The sequence below is a fragment of the Miniopterus natalensis genome, chromosome 12, assembly GCF_054644295.1.
Source record: "Miniopterus natalensis isolate mMinNat1 chromosome 12, mMinNat1.hap1, whole genome shotgun sequence".
Taxonomy (NCBI): domain Eukaryota; kingdom Metazoa; phylum Chordata; class Mammalia; order Chiroptera; family Miniopteridae; genus Miniopterus; species Miniopterus natalensis.
The window spans coordinates 6,936,487-6,951,997 of record NC_142092.1 but is presented as its reverse complement, the minus strand read 5'-3'; the positions used below and the strand labels follow the sequence as shown (position 1 = coordinate 6,951,997).

Sequence of the window (15,511 nt, the reverse complement as noted above, 5' to 3'; positions counted from 1 at the left end):
GGTGGGGGGGCAGGAAGAGAAGGTTGTGACTGTTTTCCCCAAAGACAGAGGGGAGCCCGATTCCCATCAAGATCATCGCCCTGGGTCAGCTTGGGCGAGGCCTTCAGCTTCCAAACCAAGAAGAAAATGCGAAAGTCACTTTACTGCACAGACCTTTGAAACTGGGGCAGTCTAATTCCAAGAGCTTCTCAGTAAGCCACCCGAGCGTCCTGTGGCGTTGGCAGCCACCCTTGCTCTGCGGGGAGGAACTGGGTGAGAACTCCCTTCAGTGGGGTGGGGGTGCGGGCGGCTCACAGGTAAAGCTCACAAGTGGGTGAACAAACAGTGTCCTGCTCAGGAGTCAGCATAACGGGGTGTCGGCTTTGCTCCTAGGGAGTGCCCTCGGCGGCTCGGTGGCTCTGAGGCGCCGGGCGCAGGCGGGCCCTCAGCCCACGCTGCCCGCCTGCTCCTGCTTCCCCTCGGGGTTGTCCAGCCTCCGCAGCCTCTCCTCCAGCCGCCGCCTCCACTCTTCCCTGAGCCTGCGGAGGGACACGGGACACAGGGTCAGGGCCTGTCCTCCGCCTGCTGCTCCAGTGGTGCTGTGCCTTTAGCGAGCATTGTGAGGGGAAACATGACTTTTACAAATCAGTGAAAAGCTGAATAGGCAAGTGAGCCAAGTCTATGAGCACAGAATCCCCCACAGCGATTCCTTCCCAAGCTGACACGGGGACTCAGAGTCACGTCCATCCGAGTCCCAGCAGGACGTTTGTAGGTAAGAGAAAGCCGATTCCAGACTCTAAATGCAAAGGCGAGGAAAGCGGAGCAGCAAAAGCCATTTTAAAGAGGAAGAAAGTGGGAGAACTCACAGGACATGACTTAGAGACTTACTGTAGGGCCACCACCATCGAGACAGTGTGGCGTCGGTGCAGGTCCATTCCCGACAGATCGTGGATAAAACAGTCCAGAAACACATGGACACCAGCAAGGCCAAGTGATTTGACAGGGGGCAAAGGCCGCTCAGTGGCGGAAGGCACAGATATACATGTATATATACACACACACATATATATGTATATATATACACACACACACATATATATGTATATATATATACACACACACATATATATGTATATATACACACACACACATATATATGTATATATACACACACACACACACACATGTGCATATGTCTATATATATAAACAAACGGGGCTAGGACATCACACACCCATATTCAAAAGAAAAGATGGACTTGGATCCATACCCCACATCTTATACAAAATTAATCATAGATCTAATGCAAAATGTAAGACTGAGACTGTTAGGAAAACCCCACAAAATGATGTCATTATTTCCCTTGGGGTACGGGAAGAATTCTTTGAGAACACAAAAGGGGCGATTCATGAAAAAGAACATTTGGGACTTAAATTTGTTCTGTGAAAGACGCTGTAAAGAGAATAAAAGACGAGCCACAAACAGAGATGATATTTGAAAGTCACACATTTTGGGACTTGTTTCCAGAATATACAAAATTTCAAACTCAATGATAAGAAAATAAACAACATAAATACATAACAGGTAAAAAATTGAGGTGCCACCCATCTCACAGAGTGACCAAAAGGGACAAACAAACGAAAACAATCAAACACCAAAAACCCACAGCACAGAAAAACATAGGAACAAAATTTTAAAAACTCTCACAGCGAAAGCCCAAAGGAGCACTGGCAAGGACACTGGGCCCCTGGAACCGCCCTGCAGGGCTGTGGGGGTGCAGGCGGCAGGGTCAGGCTGGGAAGCAGTTTGCAGTTTCTTATCCAGTTAACCCTACGTTTACCACTGACCAGTCACCTCAATCCTGGGTATTTACTCAGGACACATGGCACCTCATGTTCACACAGAAACCTGCATGTGAACGTTCATAGCAGCTTTATGTATAGGCGCCCAAACTGGAAATCATCAAAGTGTCCTTCAGCTGAGGAGCGACTGAGCAAATCACGACACGTGCATGTCACAGAATAGTCCTCAGCGATGAGGAGGGCGGGCGATTGAAACACTCCACAAGAATTACCCCAAGTTCGCTTTGCTAAGTGATAAAAGGCAGACTCAAAAGACCACAGACTGGACAGGTCATTGATGACATTCTGGAAAAGCAAAACTGGAGGGACCGAGGACAGAGCAGTGGTGGCAGGGACTGGGAGTTCGCAGAGGAGTTCCTCATAAAAGAGCAGAATGGGGAACTTTCTCAGAGAGATGGAACTGTGCTATGTCCTGACTACTGTGACTGGTCATCCCGAGCACTTAGCAAAACTCACAGAACTGCACAGAAGGAGAAAACGAGTGCACGGTGCTCACGTGTCAATTAAGAAGAAGACAATCTATAGTCAAATGAGCAGAGCAGGCAAACTGGCTCTTCCAGGAGCAGCAACCCAGCTGTCTCCCATGCAGAGGAAAACCCCAACCAAACCTGTAGCTAATTAAGTTCAGTTCAAAGCAGCCAGATTCCAGTTTCACTTGTTAGATGAAGAATGATTAAGTTTGACAACACCCAGTATTAGCGACCCTGGAAATGGGCACTTCCTGCTCAGGGTGACGGTTTAAATCAGTACAGCCTCTTTGCAAGACAAGGAGGCAGTGTCTATCAAGTTTTAAAAACTAATTCTTTGACCTAACATTTTCATGTCTATGAGGTTATCCCATAATATTTGTCCATATTTGCAAAAATGTATATACAGATATCCCTGTTGCAGCACTGCTTGTGAAGCCGGAAAATGAGAGACAACCTACCTGTCCTTCGATGTGACTGGCTAAATAAGCTGTTACATCATGACACTGGAAAACATTAAAGAAGACCCGAATGCGCTATCTTCTTAGATAGACTAAGTTTAAAAAGCAAGGGGCAGAATAGTGAACATATAGTCCTATTTTACATAAAAATATTGGATACATGTTTATCTTCTATTCAAACTGGAGCTTTAGGGAGAGATGTATAAGAAAGTGTGGACTGTGGTGATCTTCGGAGGACAGGTCTGGGAGGCTCCCTGGGAAGGAAACTCACTTCTAAATATACATCCTTTCTTGATGCTTGAATTGAAAACATATACGCGTGTGTTAATTTCTTAAGATTAAGGATAACCAAAATGAAAAGACTGGATAAGTGCTTTGACTAGTTTTCTAGGGCTTCCATAACAAAATCCCAGATTGGGTGGCTTGAGCAACAGAAGTTTATTTCCTCACAGTCCTGGAGGCTGGAAGTCCAAGATCAAAATGCCAGGAGGCTTGGTTTCTCCCAAGCCCTTTCTTTGGCTTGTAGATGGCCTTCAGGCTCCACCCTCACGTGGCCTTTCCTCTGTAAGTGTGCATGCCTGGCGTGTCTTTATGGGCCCAACCCCTTCTTTTAAGGAGGACAGTAGTTCTTGGATTCGGGCCCATCCTAAAAGTCTCATTTTAACTAAAACAGCACTTTTAAAGGTCCTGTCCCCAAATATTGTCACATTCTGAAGTATGGGAGTTAGGGCTTCACATATGAACTGAGGGGGGCATGATTCAGTTCAGAACTGCTAAAGCCCAATAATACAGTCTATTACGGAAAAATTAATATTCAGTAAAAAACTTAAAAATGGATGCAACCTTATATTCCACTCTTGTAAATCACCCTAAAATGAGTGTAATAATACCGCCTACTCTTTCCATGTTCGTCTGTTTTCTTCAGAGAGATTCCCGGGGTGAGTTACCTGGGGCATAAATACTTCGAGGGCTCCGGGAACCTGTTAGCGAACTGGCTCCAGGAAGCTTCTTACTTAAAACTGCTCAGTTTTGGGCGCAGGAAAGAGTGCAGAGGACCTGTGTGCCAGCCTGCTGTTTGGTGGTGGGGCAGCGTAAGCAGATTAGCAACCGAGGACTGGGAGTTAGAATATTGAGAGGAGTAGGGACACGGGAAATGTTGAGACACTGGTTGTAATCCTCCTTCTGCCTCAACCTAAAATGAAAGTAAATGACATGAACATAGTCTGCCTGTTTGAAAGGGGGGGAAACATGGAACTGGGGCTCTCCTGTTAGAGGGCAGCTGGTTCACACGTAGATCTTTCCACGTTTTACTTAAGCAGTGATGACTTATTGAGCTTATATGGCCTTCTATTGATATCCCCCTATGAGTAATTCCCATAATTATATTTCTTCATTATGATCATTAAATATTCATTCCATAGTTTAATTTTTAACTGACCTCTCCAATGTGGAGGCTGTCTTGGCTTACAAATGCTTGTTAAACACAGCTAAGAGGTCCTTCTACTAAATCTGCCTCCAAAAATCCACAAATTTCATCAGTGGCATCTTTTGAGGCTCACTAATAAGGGTGCTGTCTGTGTGTTCCATTGAGCTGGAGGGACTTCTTAATATAACATGGATTCATTCATTAATTAAAGGGGCATTAACTCTTCCTTGGTGTGGTGGGCATGAAAATGTGTCCTCAGAGATCCTGCTGGCCGGTGGCCTTCTTTTGTAAATAAAGTTAGATTGGATACAGCCCTGCCCATTTGTTGACACACTGTCTACAGCTGCTTTCACGCAGCAATGGCAGAGTTGAGTAGGTGCGACACAGACCACGTGACCCACAAAGTCAAAAATATTTACTGCCTTGTTGTTTACAGAAAATGTTTGCTGACCCCACATCTGCATTTAGGTAGGTGATGGAGAACATCTTAATAATGTAGGTTGAACTTAGAAGTCCGCACTGTCTGTAGCTACTGTGTTGAGACTAGCAAAACAAAGGGGAAAACTGGTGGAAATGTTCTTCCAGAAGCAGAAAACTATTACCTTCAATGATGTGGCCTCTTTGCTAAATTGGATCGTAATTAAGCATTTGTCTGATTTTGTCAAATCCTGGTTGAATTGCAACTGTAGGTTGGCTATAGATAGAAGAGGTTGGCAAAAACCAACAAGAGCATGCCATGGGAAGACGCTGGCTGTATGGAATTCATGATAAAGAATACTGTGTAGTTTCTTATTCTTTGAAAATTGCTACACATCCTTTACGCCAGTAAAATCTGTAATAAACTCATGCACCTATATACGCTGCATGGATACATCTCTTCCACAGAGCCAGTTGCTCACATTTGCCAGCAGTCCACAACGCCCGGCCCATCTTTCTCACAGGTGCTTCCCCAGTGAGTCCCACACCCGTCTAATCTCGCCACGCCCTCCGCTCTTGGAGGACCCAAATCAACACATTTAGAATGATGAATTTATTCCAGGAACAAAACTTAGAATCTGGGATTTAGATTCACTTATTCACTTTTTATAGACACCATCAACTACTATTTATTGCCAGATGCTGAAGGACTCAGGATCTCCTCTATCCAGTTTGCCTTTACATAGTGTTTTTTAAATATTTAGACTGTTTGCTGCCCCTTTCTGGTCAGCATCTTTCACTGCTGTGTCCCTTCCATTTATCTTTGGGTGGTGAATATATGTGAATATATGTACCTTTTACCTTGTAGTAAGAAAGGTCAATATGAGAAAGACCATACTTAAAATTTGGTCTACGGACTCCTCTTGCTCCCCCGGGCTCTTGGGGACTGCAGCCTCTAACGGGGGTTCCACTAGCACATAGAAAAGCCTGGGTTTGCTCGCGGGATAAACAGGAATGGAGCTGACTGGTGGCAGAGCTCGTCTCTGGGGGTGGAGAGAGGCTGTTAGCCCCCGGGGCCGAAGAAGGTCTTTGTAAGTCAATGTTGATGCAGCACATGAGTGACATGTTTTCAGAGCAGCATCTCAGACACACGCAGGCAGGGGACTTGCGGCCTTGCTGAACACGCGGCGGCCACTCCACTTGCCAGCGGACATCTGGGCAGACAGACATTGTGGCGGGGCTGTTCCCAGTTTAGGATCAGGAAGCCCAGACACCCTGACACCCTGAGGCAATCATGTGCTGCAAGGCTCTGCCCATTGAGAGCAGGTGCCGGCCCTTCGATTCAGAGCAATGTTGACACACGTGAGCCACGTCTTAACACTGAGGTAAATGTTCCCCTCTGAGCTAGAACAAGTTCATTTGCCAATGAGGAAAAGACCACATTCGCCTTCCCCCAAAATCTTAATGTGTATAATCCTGGATGTGGGATCTCTCGTGCTTATACATACCTGTTGACCTAATCCTGAAATTTACGATAATCTCACGGGCTGGGGACTGCAACAGAGGAGAGTGGGGCAGATATTTTTTAGTTCATCAAGATATAAACAACAGAACCTCCTTTTTATTAACATAAAAATGCTTATCTTTATCTTCAGGTCATTGGTTCTCACTTGGGGTGACTTTACCTTCCAGGGCACATTTGTTAATGTCAGGAGATATTTTGGTGCCAGGAAGGGGCAAGGGCATCCTACTGGCATCCAATGTTTTGAGGGATGCTGCTCAACACTTTACAAAGAACAGGATGGCTCCACACCAAAGAATAACCTGGCTCTAAATGTTAAGTGTGCTGAGGCTGAGAAACCCTGGTACAGATTGTAGGGAGACTATGAGCAGATGAATGAATCGTGTCTTCAATTTTCTATATTCTTGATATTCTGACATCTTAAAAAGCTTGCTGGCCACAGAAAGGCTGCCTGTCCAGGGCTTGCTGTCTCTCAGAGACACAAAAAGGCTTGGCTGCCAGCATCTAAATCAGTCCTGCGCCTGAGGCCCCCACTCCTTCCTTATCTAACTGTCATGCGTGAAGCCATACTTGTCCTGTCCTAAGTCATTCCCGGGCCAGGGACCAGGCAACTGGGGACCACCAGGATAGACTGTCTAAAGCCCTCTGGGGGTATTCAAACCAGCCAGTCCTGAACTGTCTACCCTCCCCTTCCTGGCCTTTCCCATGGAGACCCCAATAAAGGCCCTGGCTTAGACTTTCCCTTTGGTTCTGCTTCTGCCACCTGATCAAAGCCTGGTGACTCCACTGTGGCTCTGCACGGCCTGGGGTGACCCTCCTGGGGCTTCATTCTTCATTGACCTTGGCTGCACCCACTTTGCCATGCCACAGCCAACATTCGCATTCTTAGGACAATGAACTCAATTCCGACTCCCCAGCTTCACATCTGGTCTGTTTCTGGGGAATCCTACTTGTCAAAGGCAGGAGAGGAACAATCCACATACTTTCTCAGGGCGCTCCTTCCCTGCCGATCTTCCTCCAGCTCCCGGTAGCAAGTCTGTTTGCTAATTTCTTTTTCCCAGAAGCTTTTGAGCTCCTGACAAGTTTCACAGCAAAAGACTTCTCGACGGATGTATTGATTGTTCATCCCCTAAAAAACAACAAACAAACAGAAACAAAGACTAATCCCAGCTCTTCGAATAAAGCCCCTCTAGTCCCAGAGTGGAGAAAGATGAGCTTGAACCCAGGCACTGCCCCTTCCCCGTTTTCTGACTGTGGACAAGTCACACAGTCACTGTGAGTCTGTTTCCTCAGCCGTAAATGGGGATAATAATCGGAAAATTTTGCAAAAATTTGAAATGAAAAAAATTTAAAAGGTGTCCAGTAACCCTTCCAGATTATCTGACTCTATCTGGGCCAGCCACTTTCACTGACTTGGAGCTAGTTTACAACTCAGTAAGTCATAGAAAAAATATGAAAGCACAAATCATTCTGAACATAGGAACTCAAGTGAAGTTTTTCCGGTGGGATGCAATCGACATTCCTATGTTCATCAGCCAATTTTCCATGTGCTTATAACCTCACTCAGTGTTCTTGATCGCCTGTATATCTGTGCCTGTTTCTTACTCTCCTGTGAATCGAATGCAATGTCTCCCTAGTTGCCTCATTAACTAATCAGTTTAATAAAATACTTGAGATGCTTACTTTACATTTGTATGAAAGTCATGATTTTAACTTTCTTATAAAACTATCCTGTAACAGTTGCTCTACAGTTGCACGTGAGTGGAAAATGGGTAATGCATTCAAATCGTAAACAGGCACTCAATAGTGTTACCCTCTTTCCACGCTTCCTCAGAAGAGCAATAACCTCGTGGTTTACTGAGCACGTAGTGAGATGGGCACTTCACACACTGCTGAGTGTCATCCTCACTACGACTTGGAGATGGCCATTTTCAGACGCACTGGTCTGATGAGAAACTGAGAATTTGCCTGTCACCTCATAACTGAACTTGAAGAGTAGGAATTTGAACCGAGGTCTGCCCATCTTCAGAGTAGGCGCTCTCTCCTCATAGATTCTCATCATACGAGATGGTGACCATATTTGAAAATGGTTACACCCAAAACAAGCTCGTTTGGCACGTGTGTGTGTATCCCAGGAAAGGACAAGTGTTTAATACTCAAAAATGTTTGCTTTTTACCTGAACACTGACCATCTCCCAGATCTAGTTGCTCTGGCAGGCAGGTAGATGCCAAGGACTGCGAAGCACATCCCTGCCTGCCTGGTGGTGACTGCCTGCTCGGAGAGGAGCTTTGCCCTGCTGAGGATTGGCAAGGCCTGGATGTTCACCCTCCCACCACAAATCATGGCAATTCCATGAAATCCAATTTCCCGACGTGGCCATAGGATTGGGGATGGGAAAGGACTTTAGAAAGTGACAGAAATAACACTTCTTAATTACTTTATATTTGTCCCATGGAATAGTAATTCTATATTATAGACCTATAAAGTTTTATAATATATAATACAGAACGTATAGTTTATAACATAGACTAACAGAGCATTTTCTATTTTACTCATGTTATGTTTCTGATAACAGACTGGCACCTGTATTGGAGAGGAGGCAAGGCCTTCCCCCGGGAGGATATGTCAGTGCTCTGAGTTGGAAGAAGCTTGGTTTCCTGGACCTGAATGCAGCTTGAAGTATTCGATAAAGATTTTAATAAACGACTTCTTTTGTTTTTCCTCCTGGACCATCTCCTAATCATCTGCTCATTTCTGTAGTGGGGAGCACGTGGGAGGACGTTTGGTTGTTCAAGGCAGGGTGGGGATGACAGCAGATGGGTGTGTGGAGCGAAGGGAGAGAGAATGTTCCCGAGAGGCTGCGTCTGCCAGGGGCTCCTGGGCGATTCTCACTTATTGTCACAGAGACACGTGAGGGCCACTGTTCTCTCATTTTGCCCATAAATAAGCTGATTTTGAAAACTGAAATATATTTGAAATATGTATTGTGTAAATTTAAGGTGTACAACATATTGATTTGACAGATTTATACATTATAAAATGATTGCCATGTGATGATAGCACCTCTGTCACATCGCATAGTTATCCTTTCTTCCTTGTGGAAACAATTAAGATCTAGTCTCACAGCAAGTCTGGTTATGATACAGCATTGTCTACAGTCCCTGTGCTGTGCGTTATCTCTCCAGGGCTTATTTGTCTAGTAGTTGCAAGTTTTCACCCTAAGCAATATCTCTCCCATTTCCCCACCTTTAGCCCCTGAAAACCACCATTTTACTCTCTCCTTTTGTGCATTCAGCTTTTAAAATTATTTATTTATTATTTTTTTAAATCCTCATCTGAGGATATGTTTTTATTGGTCTAAGAGAGAGAGGAAGAGAGAGAGAGAGAGAGAGAGAGATACATCGATGTGAGAGAGAAAGGGATCCATTGCCTCCCGTAGTCTCCCAAGGATGGAACCGGCAACCTGGGCATGCGCCCTGACCTGGAGTCGAGCCTGCAACCTTTGGTGTGCGGGATGATGCCCCGCCAACTGAGCCACCCAGCGGGCAGGTCAGCCCTTTTTAGATCCTACCTGTAAGCGATTCACACAGTATCTGTCTTTCACTGTCTGACTTTTCTCATTTAGCATAACGTCCTCCAAGTGCATCCATGTTGTTGCAAATGGTAGGATTTTCTTCTTTCTCAGGATTAATAATATTACTTCCATTATACACACACACACACACACACACACATATATACACACACACAATCTTTACCCTACATCACCCTTCGTCAGGGAGATGTCAACCAGAACCACAGTGAGTGCCGCCGCACTCCTTGAGAGTAACTAGTATTCAAAAGACAAGGAAAGAGCAGGGACGATATGGAGAAAACAGAGCCTCTTGCACTGCTGGTGGGAATGTAAATTGGTGCAGCCACTGTGGAAAACAGTCTGGAGGCTCCTCAGAAATTAAAAATAGGGTGATTATATGATCCTGAAATTCTCCTCTGGGTGTTTAGCCAAAGGGAGTGAACGGAGAGGGAGGCAACACTTGCACTCCCGCGGCCCTTTCAGTGGCATCAGTCACAGAGCCGAGTATGGAAACACCCCGAGTGACCATCGGTGGGGAAATGGGTGAGGAAATCGGTTTCTGGGAGGTGAGTCCACCTTGGGGTCATACAGCTTGAGAGCGGTGCGGCCGTCGGAACCCAGAGCCAGTACCCTCCCCGCCTGCCCGCCCCGGCCCTGGAAAGGACCGAGTGTGAGTTTGGAGCCCTCTCCATCCTGGAGGTGCCCAGGGTCCTTCTCTTTCCTGTGGCTGAGAGACACTGAGCTCTTGTGACTTAGCAGGGTAGAGTCTCTTGAAGAAAATGACCAGGTCTCACTTTGACTTTAATGTCCTGAAGCTTGGTTACTCTTCATTAAATTACTTAAGCGATCCCTTCCAAGCTACTTTTCTCACAAAGAGAGCCAGCCTGCAGATGGCCATGACCCCTCTGCAGTGCCTCAGACGCTGGGGGAGGCCTCACTTCAGGTGGGGGTTGTGGGGTGGTGATGCGTTTGTACTCCCTGGGTAGGGGAGGGGTCAGCCAGCTGCCCCCGCAGCCTCGCCCTCCGGGCACCCTCACCAGGGGCCCCGCAAGGTCCTCTCCGAGCGCCTGCTGGGGTCTGAGGGGGAGCGGGCGGGCCTCCAGCCCGACAGGAGCACAGGCCATGTCCTCTAAGGGCGTATTTCCCTCCCTTCCTTTCCTAGGCTAATGGCGTCAGTATACTGAATTCTAATACATTCCAAAACCCTCAACACTGAAAGAGTTGTTAACAAATGAACATATCAGATATTATATTTTATTCATAGAGCTAGAGTGCGGGATGCGTGCCCCTCTAAGGCAGTTCGGCTTCCCATGGATTTGGTTCAGGCTGCAGGGCTATGTCTGGCCTCTCGTGTGGCCTGATGTGGCCTCTGCCTGTGTAAACGCCAGGTGAGAAAACAGCACTTGCTTTCATCTGGGAGGAAGGTGTTAAAACAGACCTTGCAACTTAACTAGGCAGAAAGTAATGCAAGATTTATTCACATACTGCTTTATTACAAAATGCTCCTAACCGTTGCAAGTTCACATTAGGTACCTGGTATTCAGAGAAGTGGTTTGATTAAATAGGTACACACTGGAACTCTCACCTCTTTTTGAAATTTAGATTTAATGTTTTCTTCTAAAGAACTTACCATTTAAGAAAAGAAAAAGGGGCTCATGCAGGAGCACAGGCAGCTCCCATCTTCACATGGTCACTTCAGGGCACACTGCACAGTCAGTGCATTTGGTAAAAAGGGGTGTTTGGATATGGAAGGGGGACTTACTCTAGCAGACCCTGTGATTGCATGGTTCTGAGCAAGGTTAAGGGAAGTAGCTGAAAGCAGGGTGGTGTTCACATTAAATCAAGTGAGCCAAAGGACACTGGCAGCAGGCTCTGAAGAACCTGGGGCTCTGCTTTCTGTGCCCTATTGGACAGAAGGCTCTTCTGGGGCCTCTGTTTCCATCAGGGAGCTTGAGTGTGGTGGCTGTGACCTTCGGGAGGACTTCAGGAAGGACCATGAACTCAGATGCCCTCAGAGGCCAACCAGGTGTCACAAAGCAGTGGAGCTACTAGACTGAGCAACGGGGGGCAGTGGGCACCACAGTCACCTGCAGATCACAGTTTCTGCTTCCAGATATCTCGCTCAAGAGGGTAAACACTGTGCTGGCCAAAGCAAAGATGGCTTTCGTCTGCATGAAAGAGGTTGCCCCTCTTCGGAGATGCACTCTCTATCTACAGCTCTGGCCTTATGTCTTTCTTCCTTAGCTTTTCTCAAAACCTCTCCTCCCGCTCTTCCTGCAGGGCATCCTGAACTATCTCCCTTTCTTTCTGCCTCCCTCTTTCTTGTCTAGTCTCTCTGAGCAGCTGCTTTCCTGCCTCTGCACCCGAGTATGTGAATATTGCCCCCAACTGGCCAGACTCATTTGTGCTGTCATCCCAGCAGCAACCAGGTTGGATTCTACACCGAGACTCACCTCACCCGCTGGGGGACCTGTCGACACAGCTAGGACATGTCCTGCCTGCCACACACTACTGCAGTCCCCACATCACTCCCCAGACTTGGTGGCTGTGCCTAATGATGGGATGGCCAGGGAGCTGAGAAGAAGGACAGATGACTGTTGTCACTATTGTGACATTGGTCAATAAACTCTTCCTGTGCTCTGAGTCCAAGTTCTGTTACCCATGGAGTAGAGATTAAATGTGGTCATCTAGAGGAAACTGCCCAACACACTGCCATTCATTCCCCAAACGTTCATCTACCAACACAGCAAGTTCTTGCTGTTCAGAGCTAGCAGTCTGTTGTCCTGTCCGTTACCAGGGAGTCACCACCTACACTCTCATTGCCTTTAGTTGATACATGATATAAATGCTTTCCTCCCTATTAACTATATTTAAGGTTTATTTATCTCTGTTCCTGGACTGACAAGACTAGACAGCCTTCGATCTCAGGGGCAAGATGCTTCCCTTCCTGTCCAAGGTCCAGTGTTGCACTGTGTACAGAGAAGCCTTTAGCAAAAGGCCTTGGGGATGGGTTTCACCCTTACATCATTTAGGATTCATATTTGGGGATCACTGTGGTCAGACCCTATGAACATATTCACTGGGTGATGCTCAGCATGTTTAAGAGTGACTGTCTCACTCAGGTTGACAGTTGCCACTCTGCTAAACATTGGACTCAATCCCCCCATGTTAGTTCACAGCCTAGCTGTTTGTTTTGCTGGGATCTGCTGGGAGACCTGAACTTCAGCACCTAAGGCCATGACAACTTGTTAGAACTTCTACGAGGGGAAATGCACCCTGTGTTAGACGAGTTACGCCATCCCCTTCCCTTTGTGTTTTACTTGTTTTACATTTGTTGTTCCATTTACTGTGCTCCCTGTGAGAATCACAGTAGCAGCTGGGATCATCTGCTTCATACCCTTAACAAACAAACCTGATAGCTATTTTAGAAAAACATCATAATCAAGCAGGGACCAGGTATCTAGTCTTCCCTGGGGCACTGACTGCTACTCTCTCTGCACCTGCAGGTGCTCCAGGCAGGGAAATCGCCACCTGCCTACTGCCTGCATCCAGCACGGTCCCCAGGGGCTCCGAGGAGAGTGACAAAGCATTGCTTTCCCAAGTTGTTCTCTCAGCGGGATTGGGAGGAAGGGAAAGCCTGTGATCTTGAGACAGATCTGTGGTGCTTTCCTAATCACAGAAATAAGAACATTCTGAGGAATGTGCAGACATGTGAACCCCTCAGGTCCCCGAAATCTCCTGAACCACTCAAAGATCTTCAAGAACTCTTATTTTTTACTGAGAAATTTTTCAAAATGAGGTGTCTTCATTGTTCTCATGCACCTTTTTTTTGTATAAACCCAAGTTTACATCTTTACATTTATTTGTCCTAAAGTCCAGTTGACTATGTTCATCCCACGGTGTGAGCAGATTAGAGGGAATTAGACTTCAGGTGACCTCCTGTGCTTTTGTTGTCTTTTCACTGTCCTCTCATCCTGAGATTCTCTAAGAACATAGAATAACTTATTTTATTTACACCCGAAAGCTGAGTTTTCCTTCACCCTCAATGGCTCAAAACTCAGAATTAGCAAGTTGAAAGAGCGATAGTGGCTAGAAGTTCACATGAGTGAGTGCTTCTGGTCACCTTATAATCAACACTTAGGAATTGCAGCTGCCTCCTCTCTTTAAAAAGACCTATCAAGTTCACTGCATTTGCCTTTTTGTTTCCCCAATTTTGATAAAAACTTGGATACAGCAAAATATTTCTCTTCTTTGGGATAGACAATAGGCTTAATTGCATTCGTATTGACAACTGATACCTGGTCCTGGGGTGACAACAGGGAGTGACAGAGAGATCAGCATGTAGCAGGACTGTTTTCACTAAGGGGCCAGGCAAACCTGCTGGCTGGTGGGCCTTCACCTGCTCTCTGGGGGGCTGCTGGGCCGTGGTCTTGGCTTGTTTCTGTGCTCTTTATTGAGCACATACTGAATGCCTTCATTCTTTAAAGTGCTCTACAGTTCACAGTCCTTTCTCACCACCCTACTCAGCTCCACATTTGCAGAGGAGGTGCAGAAAAGAAGGTCATTGCCCAAGGCCACTTCATTGAAGGGGAGGAGATGGGTTTCAAGCCCTGCCCAACTCCAAAACCTGTGCTCATCACTGTCACACTACCTGGCCAACCAGCCAAAAAGATGGCATCCACAGAAAGAGCTGGTGGCTCAAGAAAGCACACCTTCTGGTTAAATCTCCTCTGAGCAAAGTGAAAATCAATTCTTTATCAAGGTGAACTAGATTAACTTCTACCCAAGATTATTCTAGGCTATTACAGTAAGACAGTTTTCTTTTTCCCTCTTTAATGCCGTTTGTCAGAGGAGTACAGCATGATCCGTTTTATGTGTGTCATGATAGGACACACACACAGACGCACAAACAGATGCTCATGGGCACTGACTCCTCCTAACCAGCACCTTGTAAAATGTGCCCCCCTCACCATCCTGCCCAGAGGCCCCTTCCATCACCTGGCAATTCCGCTTCTGCAGGTGCCAGGGATGTGGCTGTCACTTGAGTTTTTCTCAGGTGGCCTTTGTCACCTGCAGTGAAAACACCTTAAGGAATGATGTGTAGGTCCACCTGCTAAGATGACTACAAGCTCTGGTGGGTTTTGCTGGTTTCTCCTCCCATCCCAGCCTTGGGCCAGCGGACAGGGATTACGATGAGTTTTCCTTCCTCCCCTTTTCTCCCTCGCGGTGGAAGGAGGAGCATTAGGGAAACACTTCTCCTCAGTTTAGCAGCTTTGTAGAAACCATTTCCTTTTTAACCTCTCCTCCAAAATTCAGGCGGGCTATTTGAATGTAAGTCTTGAGTCTCTGTGCACAGATTCCCCTCCAATTAATAGCCTTCAAAGCCATTTCAGATTTTGCCAACAATTTGATGTTTGGGTGTTAAGAAAAGGTGCAGGTGAATTAACAGGTGGGGGCGTCGAAAAAAGACAGAGGAACTATGGTGAGAGAGCAACCCAAAGAATGAGTCCAAACTAATATAAACTATTGAAATCAATAACTGAGGGAGAAAGAGCAACTCTCCTTTTCAGAACAATTTTGATGAAGAAATGTAGAGGAAATGAAGGGAATAGAGAATCACCATGGGAATATCACAGTAGTAATTGCTGCAGGCAGAATCCATTCATGAATAATAAAATTAGAGGGTGAAACTTTAAGGAAAAGCAGGATATTTGCATAGCCCCAAAAATATCCCTCCAAAAAATCACTAATTATTGTGGGTTTAAACATGACCGCAAATTCCTTGATGGCTCCCCCTCTGCC

General features: G+C 46.2%; 1 protein-coding gene across 1 annotated transcript; it reads right to left on the bottom strand.

Moving 5' to 3' along the window:
* Positions 1 to 424: 424 nt before the first annotated feature.
* On the bottom strand, positions 425 to 7,266 carry LOC148091760 (protein FAM240B-like). Its single transcript, XM_087823120.1, has 2 exons — positions 7,118 to 7,266; positions 425 to 518 (listed from the first exon to the last, which is right to left on the bottom strand). The coding sequence occupies exons 1-2, from the start codon at positions 7,258 to 7,260 to the stop codon at positions 425 to 427; spliced, it is 237 nt and encodes a 78-aa protein (XP_087679246.1). The 5' UTR covers positions 7,261 to 7,266.
* Positions 7,267 to 15,511: the final 8,245 nt, after the last annotated feature.

Coding starts and splice junctions, on each gene's coding strand:
- LOC148091760 (XM_087823120.1), bottom strand. CDS start 7,260: ATGAACAATCAATACATCCGTCGAGAAGTCTTTTGCTGTGAAACTTGT. Junction 519..7,117: donor GGAAGGAGCGCCCTGAGAAA/GTATGTGGATTG, acceptor GTCCCTCCGCAG/GCTCAGGGAAGAGTGGAGGC.